Raw genomic sequence first — 17,532 nt, 5'->3', positions numbered from 1 at the left:
TGCAATAATGACTGCAACAAATATGCCAGTTAACTTTATTGTCGTCTCATGAAGAGATCAGTACACTACTGGTGTAGCAAATTTCATAATTGCTCTGCAAATAGAGGTCACCCTACAGATGGCCAGATACAGTTACAACCAGTTGTTTCAAATGTGTACGACTTAATCAAATCATTCAGCAACATATAAAATATGATCTGTGGTGTTGCATCCATATTGAAAACAATCTTTTATTTTCGTCATACTGTATTCCTATCCATGCTGACATGGCCCAATCATGAGGATGTTACTGAAAGAAAGTCATGCAATTTTTTAACTCTCCAAAACAGTTAGTTGCAGAAATATACAGATGTAACTCTCTCCCCCAGAAGACACTTTCTTTAGGTGCATGCAGCTGTATCTCAAATAACGAAGAATAAAAATAATTATATTAATTTTTATTTACAGATGCATTCCACAGTATAATTTTAATATAAAGATTATTGCAATTACCTCATCCACTTCATTTACACCCATCTTTCAATAAATATTACAATGTATAAGTAAATAAGAATTCCACATCTATGACATATACAAATTGATTGGTTTAAGATATATTACATCTTTAGTTCAAAAAATTTTAAATAAGCAACTCAGTTGCATTGATTTATACGTAGAAATTCAAAGCATTCAGTGAAATTCAATTCCTCCTCCAGCAAACTCCATTCTCTGGAAAACAATAAATTCATAAAGAAGTTTTAAAAATAGTAAAATTATTTATTGAATCTTTAAATACAGCATATATGTACAATTACAATGAAAATCACAAATTCATTTGAATTCTGTGTCGAAAGGCTGAAGTCAGGCATTTCGTACAGACTTCAAAAACATTGCAGTTTTAAAAATATAAGGGTCAGTTAACAAGCAAGGTGAATTTTAATTTTTATAGACATTGGCACTCACTATATAATCATTATTACATGTCAAGATATACCTTTATTGTTACATACCTTAACATATAGTTTCTGTGATATAAGTAGTTTACCAACAAGTAGTTTAGCAACAGTAGTTTACCTGGGACTCTGTTGTGTGTGTATACATGTGCACTCAGATGCAAATGATGAATGTGGACAACTCAAAGCCTTTTCTACCTCATGGACTGCTATTCACTGTATACTATCTAACGTGGCAGCTTGGTCAGCATGATACATTGCCATCTGCCACTTGTTTAGAGATGCCCAAGTTCAATTCCCATCAATGGATAGAGAATCTCTAAAGACCTCTTCCATATAGGGTGTAGTTAGCCAATCTCAGATGGAGGGAAAAGGATCTCTTCCCAATTAGCCCACGAACCCATGCTTCTACAGACAAAACACACTACATGGATATGAGCAACAAGCTCTGTGGTGTTAAAATAATAATCCAAAATTGGAAATCTGTTCACTGCACAGAGTGTACATAGTGTTCACTGCACACTCTACACCCAGAGGATATGTCCCTGGTCAGTAATGTTGGTGGAGATAGTTAATTTTTCAAAAAGGCAATCTCTCTTTCAGTTTGCACAACTGTTGAACAGTAAAGCATCTTATTTTTATTATCATAAAGCATTAAATGAAGTTAAATTTATCATAGTGCATGCTTGGTATGAAGATAGTTGTTTATCATAAAAAATGTGTGTACAAGTGGTGAACACATCTCTCAAACGTTGTTACAGCAATGACACCATGAAGGAGATGAACTTTTGAAGTGTACATCCATTGCAAATGAAACAAGGTACTTCATATTGTTGAGGAGAAGAGATTAACATGTTCCAAGCTCAAACATCTACTGATAAAATAATGATGGCTATGGGAAGGAGCTGGTATGATCCTATAGTGGTGAACAGGAAAAGCCTGTTACACAAGAACAGTGGAGTTGTGTCCTACTGTGAGGTCAGCAATTCAGTTAAAAAGGTTTAATCCCTTAACAACAGGAGTTAAAGCAATATAATGCTCACTACTATGTTGCCTGACCAAAGATGGAATGCACCAAGGAGATGAAATAATACCCTTTCACACATGTTTGATCTATTTAAGGTTATTCTTTGTGAGTGCAAGTTCAGGAATGGTGCAGAAATTCAAAAATGGTGGTGGGGGGGGAGAGGAGTATAACTAGTTTTAATCTATCAAACACCTTCATCTCTGGTGAAATAAAATGCTTGCCAATAACTAGAATAATTGTGGAAAGATAGGAGGCAGTTACAATGAAAAGTACCAATTTGATAGTGATAGTGTACACCAGAGTCATGATGCTCAATACGTTCTAGTGCTTTTCAATATTTGTAGAAGAATAAGAGGAAGGAAAGTCGTTTTTCAAAATTTACATTAAACTTTTTTAAAATTGTTTTTTAATTGTGTTCAATTAATTTTTTAATCAATTTTGCATTAATCATTTTGCATTAATGTTATATTCATTTTAATTTCTGGAGATTAAAATGATACTCTCCAGAAATGAAGTGTTCTCGTATCATATTGAGGTAAATTTCTCTTATTCCTCTACAAATAATGAAAAGTACCACACACTCACTTTTCTTGAATCATCCTCAGAGGTCTGTCATAAAATTAAGTGTAGCTCTATGACTAAATTTGAAGGAGCAGTATTTCCTTTTCATAAATTCATTTTCTTTTGAAAGCTAATAAAAGCCTGATAAAATATTTCTGTAAATAGCAGCATAAGAACAGTGATGGGCTGCAAATACTGATAAGTAATTTTATATATACAACTGATGATCAAGTATAACAATCTTAAATAATGATCTCCAAGATATATAGTGCAGTGGGATTATATCTTATGTACGCATCATCTGAAAGTATACATTATTTGCTGATGTAATGACATATTTCACAATGAGACAGTGGAAAGATATTACTGATACCATAATAGAAAAAACAGCACATAAGTATGAAATTAAGATTTTTTCCCCCAATTATTTTTTAATTTTTAAAATATACTATTACTCAAGATGTCTAGATGATTCTAGGGATATTTTTAGATTTTATCCTTCTAACACTGGCTTTCTGTGAAACTAAAATGCCTTATATTAAAGCAAGTTAAGGCTTTGAATGTGTGTGTGTGTGTGTGTGAGAGAGAGAGAGAGAGAGAGATGCACTTAGTTTAAAATTTAATGTTTGCTATTTTACTTTTATAATAATAATTCTATACTTTGTATATTATAAGGTGTAAACATACCTGTTGTGGCTCAACAAAATCTAGCCAATCAGATGCATGTGTTGGTAATAATCCCATCGACGAACACTTATACAAAGCTAAAGCTAAACACACAACATTACCAAATAAAAACACTATCTTTTGAAACAATGCCTGTCCACCCTCTATCATCTTGAAAGCTGAAAGATTATAAGAGATCATAATTTTATTTAAAATAATAAATAAATGATATAAACATACATGAAGAACAACTCTTAATTATACAATTAATATTAAGTTACAATTAAAAAAATATAATTGAATGAAAGGTAAAAAGTAAATTTCCCTCATGAAAAAAAAAAAAAAAGGAATATTCTGTTGACTAATCAAAGGATAGGTTTTGTTATTTAGCATGAGCAGTCATATAAGTAACTTTTTATCTCATATTTAAATGCATATAGCATGATGCTTATAAGTATTTTTCTTGTTGTCAGTAATACATATAAAATGTACAACTGTTGCACAACTTTTTTAATAATTGATACCATATTCATAATGGTATCAATTATTAAAATAAAAAACAAACTTTTTTTAAAAAACTTAACCTAAGTGGTCACAAAACCTAAGCTGTAACCATTAACCAAGATCTCTCATTGAAACTGCTTTGTTTCTGGTGCACTTTGCTGATGACCAGTTCACATGGTTATGCTACTTCATATGGTCTTTTATTATATATTGTTTGTACAAATGTGTACTCAAAAGCCAATACACATGTTGGACAGGCTGAAAATGCTGTAATAACTCACAGAGAAATAAAATTCCCTTTGCCTTGGTTTGGCTAACTATAGCCCTGAATGAAAAAACTTTTAATTAAAGCTCCTCTGATCTTTGTTGGAATTTTAACCCAGACCCTCCTATATACAAGTATATTGCAAAAATAAAATATTTGTAATGATGATAGTTATGTTTTTGAGCAAATATTGTAATTTCACTGCCTGATTTTGAGAAATGTTTAGAAGCTCATAATGCAACAACAATTACATATTTTCCTTCAAATCTAAACCCTGCCCCAAGTCAACAATATTACATACACTATAAAAATATATTTATGACAGTAGATTATTAAAAAAAAAATTTTATAACAAGTCACCACAGAGGCTACTTTTAATCCTGATTTTTACAACAGTCTCTCTTTTTTCTTTTTATTCTTTTATCAATAATGCTATGCTTTATAAAAACAATTATGGCATATTTTTTTATATGCCATGGGTCATGAACTAAGTTGAGATGGCTGCAAAAAAGCATTAAGATTACATTAAAGTACAGGAACTCCCTAATTTATGTAATACTCGACTTATGGAAATTCGACTTTACGTACATTTTTGCCAGCTGGTGCAAACTTAAAAAAATCGTAGAAACGTATTTTGCATCCTGTAGGAATAAATGGAGGTATCATGAAAATATCATAACATGAACCCAATAACATTGTTTTTTTTTTGTTTTTGTTTTTTTGTAATTCATTCCAAGTCCTTGGAAGTTGAAAATTTCGATATATTACTAAGCTATTTATCTCCCTAAAAGGACATATTTATAATGGAAATTGCACTACCCTTTCATCGTTATCATATGTTCCCGTTATAAGAATCAATTTTGAATGCCTTTGTGATATTTTTCTAAAGCACGTTTCTGGAGGTCACGATCATGGAACAATAAAAACAATTTGCACTTTCTGGTTTATTGGGCTTTTTCTGTTAGTGCATCTAATTATAAACGGGTAATAAACTTGATCTTATTGCATTTGCGATAATACCGATAACTGCAATTGTGTGGGTTTTTACACTATTATGGTGAAATGTGTTCCCCTTCACTGAAATCTTCAATCATATAAAAAACAAATTTTCAGAAACTTCTCTTCATTTCATTCCTATTTACGTATTACAATGATGAAGGGAAAGTGACCAATGGAAAGTAGAAGTGGTAGGAGTGCCAGGAAACAAAACAAAACTGATTTAGAAATGAAGATGAAAATGATTAAAAAGTATGAAGCAGGACAAAGTTTGTCGTCTATTGCAAGGAAATTAAGTTTCGCTGCTTCAACAGTGAATACTATTTCAAAGGACAGTGCGCATATAAAAGAACATGTCAAAGGATCAACGCACTTAAGATCAACAGTGATCAAAAACAGCATTCAGGTGCTATATCAAAGATAGAACAGTTGTTAATAATATGGATGGAAAATCAGATTCAGAAGAGAGTGCCCCTGAGTCTAATGACTATTCAAGCAAAAGCAACAGTATTTATAAAGATATTAAGGATAAGTACGGCAAACCCCAACCCAAGTTCGTGGCAAGCAATGGGTGGTTTAATAGGTTCAAGCATTGTGCTGGTTTCGACAATGTTAAAGTATGCAGTGAAGTCGCCAGTGCTGATTCTGCAGCTGCAGAAAAATTTTGTAATGTGTTGGAAAAAATTATTGATGAAGGCGGCTATTCAACGCAGCAAATTTTTAACGTTGACGAGATTGTTCTGTATTGGAAAAAAATGCTGGATCGAATATACATTGCCAAAGAGAAAAATACAATGCCAGGTTTCAGGGCATCAAAAGACAGGGCCATGCTCTTGCTTGGGGCTTGGAGCTAATAGTTTTGGGCTCTATAACCAAACATAAAAGTCTGACCCAAAAGAAGTAATTTCCCACCATGACCCTACTTCCATTAAACTTCATTGTGGGTGCAGTATACTGTGCTACAATTGTTACCAATGTAACATTTTCCATGGATGTTGCTTGGTTCAATTGCAGTCACTTTCTTCAGGGATTAACAATTCCTATTGTCAGTTTTGTGACCTACCTGTCTGTTGAACAACATCTACATCACTTTCATTTTTACATTACATTTGCTATGGTGTACTTTGAAAGGTTCAATTGCTGATATGGCATTAACAAGGTTAAAAATTGCTGATAAACAGCATCAAACCCTTAAGCTCTCAAAAAGTCCATCAGCAGCATACTACTATGACTAATTTTACTTGTTTGTGCTAACTGTGCTATTGTCTACATACTTTTAAACCTGGTCCTACTTTGAACATACAATCACATTGGATGCAACGTTGGGAAGAGGTCTGAATACCATTCGCAAGGCAGTGTATATTTTTTATTTCATTTCTTCAGGTTTTCATTTTTTTCATTTCTTTAATCACAGATATGTGATTTATAGGTGGCAAGCATTTAAGTTTCAGTGGGCCGTGTTATTAAAAAGGTCGAGAGTCTGAATTAGGAAATAACTGTGCAGCAAAATCACAAATAAAACAAGAAAATTGTTGATCCACAAATGACACCATAGAGACTTTAGTGAAGATAAACTTTCACTTCACTGAAGGAAAAAATAATAGAAGTGAAATTTATGAAAACAAAAGGATTTTAATAAGGAATAAAAGAAAGTGAACAAAAACAGCCACATGGATATCACAAAGTGGTGTATGATCTACTACTCCTCCTAGACAAATGTTTTGCACTTCTGTGGTACTGAAATGCTTAGGTTATCCAAACAATCCTCCAAGATTCCTTACCCCCCCCCAAGTAAAGGCAGCATTCGCCAGTTGCTGAAGCATTACAGGAAATGTGGGTAAAATAGTAGATTTTCACTCTGTGTATTCTCACATTTTCAATTTGATTAAGGTCAGGACAGCAATGCAGTTGGTCATTCGATACTTTCCCCATTCAGTATGCTGTGAAGTAGCCAATCATGCCCTATGGGGGCAGATGATTATCATCTATGAAAATAAATATTTCTCCAGTTGTTGAGGCATATGGATCATTTAAGAATCTCATCTGTCTTTTATCTGTCAGCGATCTGCTTTTGATAATGTCTAGTGAAGAGGGGGAGAGCTATAGGCATTTGAAGGACTGGAATGATTATCATTCCTAGGTGATTACTCAAGCAATATGATGGAGCTCAACTGCTGACAGATTAACACTATTCTGTGATCACACAGACGTACAAACTTTCTAACTTAGCAAAATTGAAAGGAATGAGAACCTCACTTTCAAGTCTACAATTATACATTTCATTGCATATGTATTATTAGGCTCCCACAGTAGGCTGGGAATAATCTGTTAGAAAGAAGTATAATCATTTCTCAATTTATACAATAGATGCAATCTGAAAAGTGTCATGTAAATTTAAAGCTAAATTTCAAACAAAAAATAAAAGAAATGTTGGGAGGGAATTGCACACAAAAGCAAGCCAATTCATGGGAGGGATTTGACTCCCAAATGATAAAATAATTACAGAAGTATATTCATATAAAGTATGTATCAAGTGGTACTAAAAATTACTTTTATACACTAAGTTTTACTGTATAAAAATGTTGCATGATGGCAGCCGCAAGTTCTCATTTCATGCTTTTATATTTCTTTCTGTTTTTAATTTGTTATTGGATTTTATAGTTTAGGTTTTTATTCCATAATATCTTTCACTGCTTTTTATTTCATGTTTACTTTTCAACTTTTTTTTTTGTTTGTTAAACCTATGGCAAAACTAAGTCAATAAAGCAGTTTTATATAAATTGTTACAATATAGCAAAATATAGTTAGAATTTAATATTAAGAAAAAAAGAATTTTAATACAACAGAAAATTAATTAAAATTAGTATTATAGAATTAACATTAAGTTACAATTAAAAATAATATAATTTAGAATACAAAATATTAATATTAGTTATAATAAAACAAATTTTCTTTAATATGCAAATAATTAATTAATTAAACTGCATACATAGTTTAATTTTATGGGTTAACTATGGTGTACCTACACCGATATTAAATAGCAAATAATTAATATACAATTCAATTAATACATAATTTCATAAAATATCTTTGAAAGAGTCTGCAATTGATCTACATCCAGTATGAAGTAGCCTGACAATGAATGTTAAGCTGTGTTAAATCAAAAAAGCAAAAATGAAAAGCAGTATGTAACTTGAGAAATGATTACATGACTTAGGACTATATATTGCATTGACGTAGATCCCTTCACGAACACAACAAAAAGAGTGAGGAATAAATATATATTTTTAAAGAAGAGAAATAGTCTTGTACTTACTGGATTGGATGGTTAACAATGCTTTCACAGGACGAAGGAATAGCATACCAACCATCATAATGGGAAAGATCGAAATTGAGTTTCCAGCCATATACATGATAAACAAATTCATTGGAACCTGTTTCAGTGGAGCTAGTGCTATATCCCAAGATTTCTACAAAATAAAATGAAAGCTTTAGTATAGAAGAGGATCTCCAATATCAATATTCTAAATCTTTATTAGGGAATGTGACAACTAAATTTAGTCATGTTTCTGGCATTTCAATTTGGATTAACTAGATAAAATGGTAACCGAATTCAAAAGGAATTAATAAGGAGTAATCATTCATTACCCTTGATGGGTTTCCTTTTATGCTTATGCTATAGTTATTTTACTAATGCATTACAATCCCTACATAAAGCTTAATGCAAATGTACATAATTTGAAAATGTCCCCTCCCCACCAGTAAATGGTAGGGAGGGGACATTAGGGGACATTAAATGTCATTTGTACATGCATATTTACTTTTTCATATAATGCTTTTGTATAATTTATACATGTATGAGTATGTATACACAGGCTATTTTGAAATTACACCAACAAAATTATAGTAATAGATCTATATTCCAAAAGAAGTAAAAATGTTCACATATACAACTCTGAACATCTGTGAAGCTATGACTGTTTGAATTTAAAAAATCACTATGGAGTTTTGAATGGTAAAACATAATAAATAATAATAAGCAGACACGTATCTAGATGAATAAACATTTCACAAGGTTATAATCTAATTATTTTTGTCTCCAAGGTTACTAGTCCATATATTGATACACTAGTGAAATTGAAACTGCCATGCAAATTTACCTAATTCACCTAATAATGCAATGCATACTGTGGCAGTTCCAAATGCCTTCCAGTGTAAAATATGCTTCATCAATCTGCAGCATGCACTTGCAAAGCTGTTTGTTGATGGCCTGATCAACACAGTAGATCACATGACATTGACAATCTGCATGCAAGAGTTCTTGAGCACAGCAAAAGTAATATGGGATGCAAAACCATTTCCTCTCACAATGCTGTAAATGGTGGTAAGGTTCACTCCATACCACCATTTATTTGTCTAGTTAGCACACATGCTAGTTGCTAGATCAATACCATTCTTCTAGAATCACTTCTTGCACACTGCGTATATGCAGTGAGCTTGGCCTACCCATGTCTACAGCAATCATTGGCATAATGATGCCACCACTTAGGTGCTCACCAAGTTGACTGACAATACTTGTGTCAGAATGCCATTGTTTTATAAGTTGCAGTATTCAGTAGTTATTAAATTCATCTTGTCAGAGTCAACCCTTCTATCGTTCACACATCCATTTTCTTCACAAGCTTGTGTGGCTTCTTTTTAAATTCTTAACAGCTGTGAAGGATACAGTTTGCACATTGTAATATATTTGTACATGAGCAACTGCCTTTTTCAATGTACACTGTTCAGGCCAGAAGTGAAGTCATTAATCTTTAAATGTGAATACAGTAAGTCCCCGACATAAGAGATATGTTCCAGGATTTCTTACATAAGTCAAGTTTTACGTAATTCGGGAATGACTAATAAAATATTGCTACTATATCCCCGATATGCCAAAATTACAAACACCACAAATAATATCCTCAGAAGAATGAAGAAAAATAGTTATATATTTTTAATTAGTTCAATTAAAAACTATCTAGGGACAGTAGTGAATAAGAAAGTGACACATAAGAAAAGAAAACATAAAAGGAAGAAAAAAATGCATGTTATTGTACTGTAAAAACTGATATGTATTTCAGAGCCTTGGTTATTACAGTTGACTTATTGGTGCCGATCCACTCACTCAGGAGCATTCCCAGGGAATGTGGCACCCGGGTGCCAATCACAATTTGGTGCCTCCTTTAAAATTTTCTTCACATGTGTATGTAAGTTTCAGGTTTTCAGGTGCCCCTTGAACATTGGTGCCTGAGTGCAGTGCATCCCTTGCGCTCTCGGGATGGCTCACCCCTGCCTTCACTGCTTCTTGTAATCTGTCTTTGTTCTTTATTATAATTCTGCGTGATACTTGTTAATGTTTGACCATTTTCATACATCCTTATTATTTTAATTTTCTGATCCAAATTGATCGCTTTCCTTTTCTTTGCAGATTTACTAGTACTGCCGTCATTTATTCTCTTAGGCACCACTATGATAACAGTCAAAATGAAATTTTCTGTAAAGAACTTCACAGGGTTAAGGCGGAAACACACTATTATTATTTCACGCGAGCTCACATTTTATTAAAGCACATTTCTGGAGGTCACTACATAAAACAATAAAGACAATTTGCAGTTTCTGGTTTATTGGGCTTTTCTGTTAGTGCAATCTATTATAAACGGGTAGTAAACTCAATCATATTGCATTTGAGATAATACCGATAACTGCAATTGTGTGGGTTTTTACACTATTATGGTGAAATGTGTTCCCTTCACTGAAATCTTCAATCATATAAAAAACATAAATTTTCAGAATTTTCTCTTCATTCCTATTTTTTAAGCTTCGTAAACTTGTTATTCCGTATCTCAATTGTGAGCGCTGTGTTCGTCATTATTGATTTGTTTATTTTATTTTTAACTGTTTTAAATTTTACAATCCTAAAAAAAAAAACCGGAGTGAAAAAAAATTTATGTAAGTCCAAATTTACATAACTTGAACTTATGTAAGTCGGGGACTTACTGTATCTCATTAAATAAGCATTAGGTTTAAAATCTGTTCAGAACAGTTGTTTTATTTTTAGGCAAGGGACCATTTCCCCTGCTGATTATGTAGAATTTATAATACACTTTGTGTATAAAAAGAAAACTCTGTACACTGATGTTTTATAATACAAGGGTGGTTGACTGGAACATTTCATTTTTTTTTATAAAAAATATATACATAGCAGAACACCCAAACTTATTCTTTTTCTTAAGATATTGTCCCTCTGCACCAGTGATTCTCAATTGGGGAGGGGTCTTAAAAGGAAGTGGCCAGATAACAAAAAACTATTCAAACTAATGGAAATTACCATACAGGTGTACGGCCAATATAGTGCTTCTTGAAGGGTGCTTCAAATGACGAGTTTGAAACTCACTCCTCTATACTGAGACTTTTTGCCATCACCATGGTAAGGAACAGATATAGGCAGCACAGAAAGAAGTACTACATGGACAATTCAAGATGATGCTTGAATTCCTGCCCTCCTAGGTGCTCGATGTAGAACAAAAACTGGAATCAAAATTCAAATTACAGATGCGAAAGATTGTGGGGGGAAATACATTTTGCAGTATGTGGAATGATTCACTTTGACATTTTTAAGGTATATTTTTCCACTCTTTCCTGTGAACACTGTATGTGCATCACTGAGAAGAAAGCAGAAAGCTGCTGTAATGCTGGGCATAAATTGTCGCACGAAGTGGCAGGAAACTGACAAGAATCAACCTTTCTTAAACCCAAATGACACTTGAGATGATCTTGCTAGCTGAAAGCAGTCTTGAATTTTTTGTTTGTTGTTTGTTATTTGGTTTTTAGGAGCATTAGCAACTAAGGCCATATTGCTCCGTGAATTTTTTGTTAACAGAGATCCTCTGTGGCACTATTTTATGCCCAGCATTACAGCAGCTTTCTGTGTCTAGAGTGAAGTAGTGTACCCACATCTCATCCCAAGTCACTATTCACTGAATAAAATGCATTTCCCTCCAGCTCAGTTGTTCAGCAAAAAATGTAACACTTTGTGCTTTCTAGTTTCAGACTTGGCTATGAAGACCATTTCTAAAACTGCACCAGAAAGAGATCTGAATTCAGTTTTATTTTTTGCCTAGCTGAATATTCTCTGACACTCAGCATTGCTATAAGGAATTATTAAAATGTCAAAAATGACCTGGGATATTTTATTATATTTCATGCTTCCTTGTTCACTTTTTGAGTTCCCCGAACAAGGACCACCTTTACATCAGTTCTTTCTTCTTTCATAATAGCATCTGCTAGGTTCTCACACTGAAACTGACAGTAGACAGAACTTATCTGCAAAATATTTATTTTTTTTACCTTCAATGATATTGACAAGTACTGGATTTATTTATTTTCAATTTTTATTTTTTTTGCAAAAATCAATTAATTTCAATTTGGTTAAAAAAATTGAACTCCAAATATAATTATATTTAAGTTAAAGTTAAATGATATTTAACTTAATACTTCCAATAACTCAGATGGGCAACTTGTTATCTATGAATTTTGTTTGGAACTAGCAACTTTCAACTGCCTTAAGCAAACACACATTGGTTAAGGAAGTCTTTAAGAATTCACAACAGAAAGTCAACTGACGGCCAAACTAGTCAGCAAGGTATCAAATTTATTAAAAATCATACAGCTTTAACCATGAGTGTATTAAGCGTTTGAAGTTATAATATTTCATTGGATTGTATCATCACACAAATCACCTTGTACAACATATAAAGTTTAAGCAATGCTTTATTATTATTATTATTATTTTATTTTAACTGTATGTAAAAATTGCCTTACGTTCTTGTCAACTTTTGACATTCACAATGCATTATCTCTGTACTTGTCTTTCATTGGTTTTTGAAACAATGGAGAAACAGTATTTTTGCAAAAAAGTCTGGGAAGCTCTAAAGTAGGACAGTGACATGGAGAAGTAGTAAAATTGAGTCAAAAGATGGATTCCCAATTATAAATCTGGAGAGCTGACACCCATGTAATTCACTGCAATGAACATACTACTGTCAATCCACTAAATAGTATCATTCAATGTCATCAAAGACAAACTGCAGTATATTTGTTTGCAGGGTCCTTAATTTTGTTTTCTTGTTTGTTGCCATTGATCACAAATTTTATTACATTGTGCTAACAGCATTGCTGATCATGGTCAGCCTCTACACAAATTTCCGGGCCATTTGAATGATATACCTTTGCTGTTCTTAGTTAGCTTCCACAGAAGTTTCTGGAGTGTTCATCCAATATCATTTTTGTCATTCATAATCAGCTATCTTCTTTTTTGTTCAGCATTCATTTGTACCACAAATGATAAGCTGGGAAACCAGGAAAAAAAAAAAAAAAAAAAAAAAAAAAAAAAAAAAATGGAAAATCACAAAAAATTCTAAATAGTCAATGGTAACTGATGATTGCTTACCTCTTTTTCACAAGCAGTCACAGAATTGTTAAAAAAAAAAAAAAGAAGGGGGGGGGGAGATAAAAACCTCTAAACAGCATATCTAAAAGTTACTAATAATTCCTCATCTCTCTTTCACAAGCAAAGACCATCACATAAAACTGATACACTACTAGTGCATTCTTTTAAAGTGACAGTTCCAAGTAAGTTAATTTGTTGCCAATCCTAGGGTGCTCCTATTGGTCACTTGATTTAGAAATATCCTGGACATTAGTGACAGTTGCATTGCTGTGGTTCCTGAATAGCTGTCAGCTATTATTAGTGTGTGTCACTAAAACCACTCTTACCTCAGCATTAATTAGTTACAAAAGTGTTATGAAAATTATATCTCAGATAGGTGCATATATTTTACACCAACTTCCCTACCACATGAAGGAAATATGCAACTCAGATTCTTCCCACTGCAACTTAAGGGGAAGACATTACTTCTCCCTTCCAGTGATACATGAGGAACTTGAGGATTTCCTTATTTTATAGCTAGAGTAGAACTTATGTTTTGTCTAACAATGATTTAAAATTACTATTACGAATAAAATTTATTTAAATTTAATAAGTTTATTTATATTTACATTATTTAATCTAGAACCAGGTACATAAGGTTTTGTGACCCCCTGCACAAGAAATTTACTGTGATTACACTGATTTTTATTTAATGTTTAAAAATTGGGATCTATGAGATCTGGCGCACCAGGCAGAACAGTAAATGTCATGCAATTGTTGATGTGCTCAATAATTCAATAAAATAAGTAAATATGTTAAATATTCAAGTAAAAATTGTACGCATGAACTCCACACTACAGAGATTTAATAAAAGCTTGAAAAAACATTTGGGCATCCTTCTCCCTATTTTGCAAGTAGTGAAAAGGATGTTATTATTCCTCATTAATCACCGATAGTATACGATGGTAAACTTCATATTCGATTGTATCATTAACTTTTTGTATTGAACAACAACTTATATATCATCCTGTATTCCCTTTCACTATTAGCAGCATCAGCCAAAAAAAAAAAAAAAAAAAAAAACACTCCCATTTCACCCCTCCATTTGTCTCCAAATGCCTGTCCAGATAAGCCTTAAATTTATTTAGGCTATCAAATTCCACAACAAAAGATGGAAGTCTGTTCCACCAATCAACTACCCACTGGCTAAAGGCAAATTTCCGCACATCTATTCTACAACTGTCTTTCCTCAATTTCAATCTATGCCCCCTCAGGTTTGTAATCTGAGCAAGAGGAAGAATCTCATCAGCATTGAACCTGCTCAATCCATTCAAGGCCTTATACTCCTCAATCAGATCCCCTCACAGGTGCCTACTCTCCAGGTGCTCTCAATTTGCAGAACATAAGCCTTTTTTGGTAAAAGCACACCTTTGTTTCCTTCACCAATCTTGTTGCCCTTCTTTGTACTCGTTCTAGCAACTCTAAATAATTCGTAAATGAGGCCTCCAGACCTGTACACAGTACTCTAGGTGTGGCCTGACCATTGCCTTATACAATGGGATAATCACCTCCCTGTCCCTGCTAGCAAAATTCCTATATAGCATTGACAACACTCCATGACCTGCCCTGGCAGCCTGTCTGCACTGCTCAGCAAACTTCATATTTGACTGCACAATTACCCCAGGTCTTTTTCACTTTCCACTTCCCTAGTGTAGTACCACACAGTTGGTACATTTCTTTTGGGTTATTGCTACCTATATGCAGTACTTTGCATTTGTCAATGTTAAACTTCAGTTGCCACTTCTCAGCCCATTTGCCCAACTTGTCTAGATCCAGTTGGATGTTGTTGTTATTGTTGTTATTTGGTTTTTAGGAGCATTAGCAACTAAAGCCATATTGCTCTGAGAATATGCAGTGGTCATTCCCTGACCTTTCCGCATTCTCCATATTTGGTGGTGATGGACTCGAATCCCGGTCTAATCAAGAAGTGTGTGCTACGCGCTGCTGCTCCTTCCCACCTGGCTACGGAGGCGCCTATAGATCCAGTTGGAGTAGCATACTGTCTTTACTGTCATTAACAACCCTGACAACCTTTGTATCATATGCAAACTTGGACATTAATCCTGATATACAGTAAAAGTCCGAAAATCCAGATGCCAGAAATCTGGACCACCCGAGAATCCGGACTTTTTGAAAACTCGAACTTTCTAAATTTAGCGGAGTTTTGTGTGTGTGCGTGCATGCATGGGTGCCACAGATGCCCAGTGACAACAAGCGAGCTCGCGCTTGCCATTTTGAAATGAGCAATCAAACTGTGGCAACGCTATAATTTTTGTCCTACTCTTTCCATTTACCATATATAGCATACGTATTTACAAGCCCATAATAATGGCTCCTAAAAATAGATAAACTTCATGGTGTGAAGAGAAAGAAAAACACATTGGAAGTGAGCGACAAACTTGAAATAATTAAGAAACTAGAAAGTGGTGTGAGCAATACTGTTTTAATGTAAACATACAATATCGGAAAGTCTACAATTTATGATATAAAAAAGGCAAAGAATAAAATTGTAGAATTCACAGCCTCGTCTGAGCCTTATAATAAAATTGCAGAGAAAAAAATGTTTACATCGGCCAATAGAGAATCTCGAATAAGTGTTGTACGAATTGTTTTTAAAACAATCGGAAGGTATGGCAATTTCTGGGCTGATGTTTATTGCCAAAGCAAGGTCTTTTAAGGAGCAAATGAACATTGAATCAGAGTGCACATTTAGTGATGGATGACTTAGGAATTTCAAGACTTGTCATGGTATTAGACAGCTAGATATTGCAGGAGAAAGACAGTCGGCTGATACATAAGCAGCAACAGAATATAGTGCAACATTTGAAAAAATTGTATCTGACTACAACCTTACAGCTGATCAAATTTATAATGCTGATGAAAAAGTGGTTTACCGGAAATGTTTGCCCACAAAAACTTTGGCTAGAAACCAAGAACGAAATGCAACAGAGTTTAAGCTTAATAAGGAAAGAGTAACCATTCTTATGTGTGCTAATGCATCAGGTCAGCATAAAATTAAGCTTTCGGTGATTGGAAAATTTCAGTGCCCACAGGCCTTTAAAGGAATTATACACTTACCTGTGACCTATAAAGCCCAAAAGAATGCTTGGATGGACAAAGATATATTTCAATTGGTTAATTCATGATTTTGTTCCATCAGTTTGTCAGAATTTGAGAAAATTGAGTAAGCTTGCAAATACAAAATGCCTGCTACTTCTCAACAACCGTGGGGCCAACCCGCATGAATCAAAATTAGTGTCTGATTGCGGAAATATTTTTGCATGTTACTTGCCACCAAACATAACACCATTAATTCAACCCATGGATCAAGAAGTCATTAGGAACTTTAAATGTCACTATAAAAATGATTTTATGACGAAAATGATACATAAGAATGTCGACCCTTCAGAATTTCAATACAGTTTTACAATCAAAGATGTAACATTTTCACTCATGACTGCATGGAATGCAGTCAAGCCTGTAACTCTTTTAAGAGCATGGCAAAAATTATGGCCGAATGTGGTGTTTGCAGATCTACAATCTGATTGAAACGAAGATTTTGAAGGATTTCACATAAAGCTGAAGGCATCTGAAGTGAAAGAACTGATGGAAATTGTTAAATTATGTGCGGAAGACAACCCTCTACTCAAAACATAATGCTGATGACATAGAAGAGTGGATACGCATTGATGATGATGTTGAAGTTGCAGCGACTTTCACTGATCAAGAAATTATTCAAAACATTATAACTCCTGATAAGATATAAGAGAATTATTCAGAAGAATCTTGTGAAGAAAACGACAAAGTTGAAGAAGAAAAGATATTTTGGGCTACTGCAGAAAAGTCCATTGAAACAGCTATTAAATTTATGGAGCAGAACCATAGCTTCAGTCTTCAGGATGTTATGCATGCGCATATGGTGCATAATAATTTTATCACAAAGAAATTACAAAGTCGTAAACAAGATGATATACGAAAGTATTTAAAGAAAGCAATAGAAGTGTCAAGCAGTGCAGCAGATAGAGTAGAAACTGCAAGTATTCCATCCACAAGC

The 17,532-nt window shown here is 33.6% G+C and overlaps 1 protein-coding gene across 1 annotated transcript in view; it reads right to left on the bottom strand.

Moving 5' to 3' along the window:
* Nucleotides 1-419: 419 nt before the first annotated feature.
* Nucleotides 420-17,532, bottom strand: part of EMC4 (ER membrane protein complex subunit 4) — a 30,538-nt gene continuing 13,425 nt past the window's right edge. The window contains exons 3-5 of the mRNA XM_090368928.1: nt 8,268-8,421; nt 3,208-3,365; nt 420-708 (exon numbers count right to left, since the gene is read on the bottom strand). Coding sequence (XP_090225054.1) covers nt 670-708; nt 3,208-3,365; nt 8,268-8,421 — 351 coding nt within the window. The 3' untranslated portion in view covers nt 420-669. The remainder of the gene's footprint in view (nt 709-3,207; nt 3,366-8,267; nt 8,422-17,532) is intronic.

This window comes from Mastigoproctus giganteus, chromosome 2 (assembly GCF_048544385.1).
Source record: "Mastigoproctus giganteus isolate SK-2022 chromosome 2, ASM4854438v1, whole genome shotgun sequence".
Taxonomy (NCBI): Eukaryota; Metazoa; Arthropoda; class Arachnida; order Uropygi; family Thelyphonidae; genus Mastigoproctus; species Mastigoproctus giganteus.
Note: the sequence above shows the minus strand (reverse complement) of the source record. Positions and strands in the feature narration are given on the sequence as shown.